The sequence below is a fragment of the Branchiostoma floridae genome, chromosome 11, assembly GCF_000003815.2.
Source record: "Branchiostoma floridae strain S238N-H82 chromosome 11, Bfl_VNyyK, whole genome shotgun sequence".
Classification (NCBI taxonomy): domain Eukaryota; kingdom Metazoa; phylum Chordata; class Leptocardii; order Amphioxiformes; family Branchiostomatidae; genus Branchiostoma; species Branchiostoma floridae.
The window spans coordinates 7,425,057-7,432,854 of record NC_049989.1 but is presented as its reverse complement, the minus strand read 5'-3'; the positions used below and the strand labels follow the sequence as shown (position 1 = coordinate 7,432,854).

General features: G+C 39.6%; 1 protein-coding gene across 1 annotated transcript; it reads left to right on the top strand.

Moving 5' to 3' along the window:
• The first annotated feature begins 19 nt into the window (after positions 1-19).
• On the top strand, positions 20-7,748 carry LOC118425862 (transcription elongation factor SPT4-like). Its single transcript, XM_035834986.1, has 4 exons — positions 20-217; positions 5,646-5,752; positions 6,131-6,186; positions 6,860-7,748. Exons 1-4 carry the CDS (start codon positions 149-151, stop codon positions 6,979-6,981), a joined length of 354 nt encoding a protein of 117 aa, XP_035690879.1. The 5' UTR covers positions 20-148; the 3' UTR covers positions 6,982-7,748.
• Positions 7,749-7,798: the final 50 nt, after the last annotated feature.

The window sequence follows — 7,798 nt, the reverse complement described above, 5'->3', positions numbered from 1 at the left end:
CATCAATTATTTCTACTGAAGACAACCACTCCTGGCGAAAGCACGCTGCACGACATCACAGCCATTTTGCCGAGATCAGTGAGAAGTTTTGTTTTGTCGCATGTCATTTTACTAACTCTGAGGCTTTAGGAAACGTTTGGAAACCAAGATGTCGATGGAGACGGTACCCAAGGAGATGAGGAACCTGCGGGCTTGCCTGCTATGTTCTCTGATCAAGGTACGGGCTTTTGATTTAGTTAAGTTTTACACTTTCTTTTTGAGTCAAAATTTATATCTTTTTCGTCTTCCTGTTGTTTCTATCAAACTTCAAAGAATGTGACGTTATTATCTTTATCGGCTGCCTTCATCGTTCTGAGTCAAACAGTATTTATTCTGGAGTGGATTGAGGTCTCTGTTGAAACAATGACTTGATATATTGCACAGAAAAGTTGATAGAAATAGCTTTGCGTGGGGAGGGGGGCACACTGACTGTGGTAAGACAGTAAGACCTTCTCTCCAAGCAGAGGTTCGGCTTCGGCTGTCTTTTTTTAGCCCAGCTGGAAAACTGCACGAAATATAAAGCCCGATAAAAACCATGGACCTCGGAATTGTTGTAGGTTAAGAGACCGCACCACCAGATAATGGCAACCTGCTACGCTCATGAAGTGCTCGTTAGCGCTGGACAGTCACTTCCTATTCTCCAAGCAGAGGTTGAGTTGCGGAGATATAGTAGTATTTTGGGATTTTTGTCAGCTCACTCCTCTCACCTCTGCCACAAAACAGAACGGTTAAAGCCTTTTAAATCTAATCACTTTGACACATTCACAGCATTTTGTAACTAGGTGCTAAGTGTGCGATGGGAGTTAAGAGTTTTTGCCCATGTGCAGTGGGTGTTTTCTGTCTGCCAGTTGGCGCAAACAACACCCCAGGAAACCGGTTGTAGTTTTTTGTACTAAAAAAATTTGGACCAACGCGTGAAGATACATTCAGATTTCAAACAGAAGTTAAAGACGAGATTTGTCCAGTCAATGTTGACCTTCTATTTCTAACTCAGGCTTCCCACTCTGCTGGCCGTTTTGAGATAACTGCATGCGCCTGCTGAACATTGTCGGATGCATGTTAATCTGGGGCAATAAAACTATTTATCTAGCGATTTTTTAATGATTCGCAAAGCGGGGTACTAACACGGGTTTTGAAAGGATAGCCCCGCCCTGGTGCGATTGTTGCAGAGCCGAGGTGAGAGGTGCAAGCTGGTAAATATTCCGACTACTTCAATATCTCCACGGCCCAACCTCTGCTTGGAGTTGGACTAGTTGGAGAATAGTCCTCCTGGTCATCCCCTACTTATGTGAAAAATCACTGGGTAGGAAAATGTGCGTTACCAGTTGGGGTGTTTTTAATCAAAGTTATGGTACATCAGGGCAGTTTCAGCATATTGTCAGGTATTTTGAAACTATGTGACAGCTTGGAGAGTTTCAACATTCCAACGACACTAATGCTGTACATTTGCCTTGTATTTTAGATTGAACTGAACTTAGATTTAAAGTGAATATCCCATCGATGAGAAGTCATTTCAATGTAGTGCTCGCTCTGTATGAGGAAAATCTTTCTCAGTGATACAGTCAGATTGAATTGTCAACATTGTGACCTGTGTAAGTTAGAGAAAGATGTACAGAATCAAGCATAGATTATGTGGAAGTCATTTGCATAATCAGAATATTTCATGGAGATATGAGGTCTCCGAACTTTTGTTTTGCAGGTTTTAGATCCAACTTTGTCTATATACATTGTTGTTTGTTGTATATATCTGCGATTGAAGTCTTTGACGGACGTTTTTAGGTAATTGTTCTCATAACAATAATTTAGTAGGTTGATTATGCTGGTTAGGGTCTGGTTACGTTTGTTGGTAGTAATTTGTTCAGACAGTCAATCAATCAGACAGTTTGGTGGCATGTACGTTTCTTGGTAGACAAGATAACATGAGAATCGGCTACTTTGCCTTGCCTAAAGTTCTAAGCAGTGATCTATTCCATCTAATGTATGTTGATCGATTTGATATAAACAATATCTAAACTGTACAACTTTATGGTTGTCTCTGATCTTATCTGTTTATTGCATCTATTATTAATCAAGTTTGCTAGTTGATTGCCAGGAGTTTTCAACCAAAAGATTAAGTCAGTGATATTAATGCAAATTCCTTCATTTTTCCCTCCTTGCAGATTTAAAACTAACAAAAATACATGGCATAAAGAAAAAGTTTGTACTTTAAGGCAGTTTATGACTTGAAGATGTTACTGAAATATATCTTCAATAGCATAATGACAGGCTTCATTGCAAATCTTGCATGGTCATTGGGTCATCACATCTGATCAGCTGAAGACATTGTTTTCATTCCAGAATATTGCTTAGAAAATACCATTTCCGCAAATTGAAAAAAAATTATTTCTGTACTTTACATGATAAAATGTGCACACAAATTGGGTTTCACAGAATCAACACAAGAATATGAGGTCCAACAGCAAAAGCCAAGGTCAAATGTCACCTGTGAGCGAATCTGACAATATCAATTGACTGAGAGCTATTTCTGATATGAGGAAACTCACAGGTTCCGGACCTTGGCAGGTGTAAGAACTGTGCAGTACATATATATACACCCATGGCATCCAGGTTTTTCTCCTTGTGGGATTGGATTGTCTTTCTATTCACTAATTGGCAACATTACTTGGTGTCATTTTATTGTTTTCTCCGTGTTCCTATCCCTGGTTGTCAATAGTGATGTTTTTAGTTGTTCAGTTTTGACAAAAACAGTAATACCTGATTGGAAAACAAAGCCTTTTGAGGTAGAGAGGTTCCGGTGACTTCCTCATTTGCATATCAGCCCGGGGTTGGTTCACCATTGGTTGTTGGGTTGTATTATGATGATTAGCTTGCCAAGGTATGTGGTCAGAACGTTTCAATGGCCCCTACAGTTGAATTTTGCGATCTCTTGCAAGGGCAGGGTAAAGTCAAGTTCACGTGAGAAAATGGAGTTGAGTGTTTGCAGCTGGGGTGTTGGAGCCCCATTATCCCTGGGCTGCATTCTTGGCTTTAACAGTTGATCTTAACCCCCCAGGTCGAGGGTCACGGCAGCGGGGACAGTCAGAAGGACAAGAGCGTTGGTGTTCTTTTTGTTGTGCGGATAGAAGAGGGGTAAATACCCCCGCCCGAGACCTTTACCCTACTTTGTTTTGTGCGGACTTTCTTGTATTTGGTCGTCATTTATCAGGCACCAGTAGTATTCATTGGTAATGACGGAGCAGGCCTATGTTATTTGTGTAATGGTCACATTGGCCATGGCTACGTGGACAGTAACCCAACCCGCCCGGTGGACTATGGGATCGCCGTGGACCAGGTTGGTCGAAATTCTCCCGATTTTTGCCCCTTTCCGTGCGAATTTCGGCTAGATTTACCCGGCGAAATGTCGGCTACAATTGCTATTGTGCACAAGGTCAGGCTCAGGACCCTGGCGGCATTTGAGACGTAACAGTGAACCAGATCTCATTAGACTAAGACCCACAAACAATGGAGGTGCCAGATCTCGAAGCATAAATAGCACCGGAGTGGACAATACAGGCGTCAAGGTCCGGAGCAAGTTGGGGTCACCAGGAAAATGACGTGTGTTGTGTGTGTGCTTAGTTGGCCCCTACCATCCTGCTCGCATATCAAATATGCACCCCCTTACCTCTGCCCTAGAAAACCCCCTAAAAAGGTACAAAAAAAGCCAAAAATTTCCCCAGAAATTTGCTGACAAGCGGCACATTACCCACTCCCCACTTGCAACACTTGACCTTGACTTTTGTTGTTAAGATGCCTCTCTGTTTGGGAGAAGGAACTTACTCCAGGAAAAATCACTGCGGGTTTTACTATGTGTATAAATGTATACAGCCAAAATTGGTGAATATGCAGCATATTCAGCAACACGCTGATACTGATAAAAAGTCTGACATGTGTATATGATACCTTCTAACAAATTCAGAAACAGCCTAATTTACAGGAATATGGGGAAACATGAATATAGTTCACCCACATGAAGTTTGTGGCATGGACTTTCAGTGCTTCTAGGCATTTAGATATTGCATAGGCCTGGATTTGAGACATATCGTATGGCTGCTTTCCAGACATGGAAGAATCCAGACAGTAGCTATTTGACCTGCAGGAATGTGTCTTTAACAGTCTGTATCTCTAAGCAAGGAGTTACCAGTGTAAAATAGACTATATTGATACCTGATATGTCTTTTTACGTTCCAGATAAGGTATAATGGTACAAGATTTTAGCCAGGACGTGAATTTACATTGGTCAGATCTGTATTCTTCATTAAGGTAGGCATTCTTGTTGCTAGGCATTTTTGGAATGGACAAAGTCTTGGGAGGTTGTTCTGTATACCTTAAACAGTGACAGGTGGACCAAAGTAGATTTGTCTTTTGTACTAGGTAAACAGAATATTTACCTTAAGTCTAGACTGAAACATAACAATCTTAAAGGGGAAAAAAAACTACAACAACAACAACCCAACCTTACATGTTTTCAGTGCTACGGAAAAAGTAGCAATGGAAAACATGCAGTTACATTCTGTCACTTTGAAGTAGCATCAAAGTTCAAACGGTATGTTAAGTCTGGAAGTAGAAATTTCAAAACTTTGTTACAAACTCAATTTGAAAACAAAAACCTAATTTTCACAATTAATCTGGGTACAGTAGATTTTTTTTACATCTTACTTAATGTATATTCCTGTGCAGTGCAGCTTCAAAAGGTACCCCAAAACTCCAAAAGTCAGCCATAAAATATTGATACATCTACAAGACTCAAGAGTCAATACAGTTTTCTAGACATGTAGGCTTATAAGGTGCAATTATTATGTATATATTGTAAGAACATATCATATAGCTGTGTAATGGTTTTGCAGTATACTGTTATTGAAATATTTTGCCTTGATATTGGTTGGAACAAGTGGATTGAGTATAGATTCTGTAGAAAGTAACAAATAACGGTGCAGTGAGGTAGTTTCAACTTTTTTTGAGTGACTACTTTTTTTAAGTGAAAGTTGTTTTTGGTCCATTCTCTGTGTCAGTCCTGTTCAGAATTGAGTTTGACCTGTCTTGACCTATAGGGTGCCCCTAGCATTGACCCCTTAACCTTCATGGCCACTGCCAACAAAGAAAGGCAAGTCAGAAAGGACCTCCTATTGACAACAGATGTGTGGGGATTTGGGTCTCTGGTTCATTATGTGGGAACTGAACTCTTATCTTATTTTTGCAGCTACAGTATATTTTTGTTGTTACAGTATTGATATGGAACTTACTGGGGCATATGTATTTGGTGTCGTTGAGCCTAGTGAAAAGATCATGTTTAGGGATATTTACGTTACTTAGAATGTATTAAGTTAAAAGAATTACTAGTATTTTTCTTCTTGTAGAGTGTTGTGCATGTATAAGATTGTTATCTGTCTTAATGAAGAGCTTGAATGTTGTTAAGGTGATCAATCTCTCTGTGTCTTTATGCTGCAGAATACATGTTATAGTGGTCTTATTTGTGAACATGATTTTCTTATTTTGTGTAGTCATCTGATACTGCTTTTTCAGTTTTGTGTATGCTGTGTCTTATTCTTGGTTGTTCCTGTTTGTTCTAGACCATAGACCAGTTTGTATTTGATGGCTGTGACAACTGTGAACCATACCTGCAGCTGAAAGGAAACAAGGACCTTGTCTACGACTGCACAAGCTCCAATTTTGATGGGTAAGGACTAAGGAAAATCTTTTACTTTTGAAGTAAATGATTCTGTTTTGTCTTAAAGTCATTTAGATTAGTGTGAATGTTGTTTCATGTACCACGAATGGCAGCTTTTAGTTTAATTTATGGTATTCATATCTAAATATAATGATTCATATTTAGCTTGTGAATCTATCCTTTGTTGTTAAGGTTGCTGTTTCCCCCACTTATCAGCTAGTGCTTGTATCCTAGAATTATTCGTATCACTGTCTAGTTTTGGAAGCATTACCAGGTATGGTCTAAGATAGTCTACAGTCACACCTACATTGGTAAGGTACATGTACAATGTATGTGTTTAATGTTTCTGGAAGTTGATAATTGATATTCTCTTGTTTTTCCCATCAGAGTTGTTTCCATGATGTCACCAGATGACAGCTGGGTGGCCAAATGGCAGAGGATAAGTAAGTAAACATTTAAGCAGTCCTGGAGTGGGGAACCCTTATGTTTCAACAAGCATGACCGTGGTCTGTGTATGAAGTGCTTTGTTTGATTCATAGCAAGATGGCAGCCATGTTGCAAAACTGCCCTCTAGGAGGCATAACTGGAAGTGCAGGCTGGTCAGTGGCTTGCTTGATTAGATGGCAGACATCACTGTTGAGCTGTGGATTGAGGGGCTGAAAATAGGAATACAATTAACATGCCATTTTTGTTGAAAGTCTTTACCCACTCTGGAGACTTTTGCGGTTAGAAGGAACAGATTGGGTCTAAGCCTTCCCATTTTGTTAAATAGTTATTCAGTTCAGCAGTTTAGTTTTCATATGGATAGATTTGAGTTGTTGGATCCTGCAGATGGATGCAAGAGAAAACTGGGGTCAAGGAAGAGGTTTCTTTCATACAACGAGTTTGAACTGGTCAACTCCATAAAGAAGACCCTTTGGACTTTTTGGTGGGGAAGAGTTAGTCCTTGAATGAAGCCTTGTTTCAGTGTATTTTCAAATGCTTTCCTATGGCCAGCCCAAATTGTGGTGTCTGGCCTCGAAGGCAGTCTTGACTTTGCCTGAAATGATCAGCCACTTAAAGTTGAAACACGAGTACTTTCTGGACAATATTAATATCTGCATTGTTTCATTTCAGATCGATTCAAACCAGGTTGTTATGCCATATCAACGACTGGTCGTCTCCCGCCAAGCATCGTCCGAGAGCTCAAGACTCATGGCATCACTTACAGGTCCAGAGATACCAGCCAGAAGACATAAGACTAGCAACCACTCCTGTCAAAGAAATAAGATTAAAGGCGCAAGTTATATGGCAGAAAGATTTTCACCCATTTCAGTGTCTATTAGGGACCTGAAAATGTATTGAGAACTTGTAGATGACTCATATTTGTTCAGAAGGAAACATGTGAACTGTGTAACTATGTAGTATTTATGTTGTAACTGCTCTTAAAGCATCATACATGTGACTGGGCCCTTTTGGTGTGGAAAATATGTACTGTAATTGTGTGCAAAGCTCTGCTGTTGTCAGGCTTTGTTATGTACTCTAAGTAAGGCAGTAAGACTAAGGTAAATGTAGTCCTTGGCTTATTTCATTCCATTTACAGTAGGTAACAGTAGATGGTAGGTAAGAGAGATTCTCTTCTGCTATGTTTTTGTTATTGTTGCTCAGGGGTAGAAAGATTGACACATAAGATTTGAGAAGATAGCAAGTACAGTCGAAGTAACTGTAAGTAATAAATCCATCCATACTGAGTGGCTGTGAGACTAATCTAAAATACAAAATGTACCAGTCACAAAATCAACAACACCACAGACATTTTTGATCGCACCTTTCAGTGGTTTAATTAATAAACTCTTTTGGGACTACAGGACATCATATTTTGCTGTTCATCTATATTGTTTGGCTGTTATGCTGTCTTTCCTGAAAAAATATCCACAAGTAATGTATAATAATCACATTTTCGTTCATTTACAACTACTGTACACTTGTACAACTATGTACAAAAAAGCTTTGGAAATCAGAAAAATCATGTTAGAAACTGAATTGACTCCTCATGTTTGTCTCCTTCCATGCTAT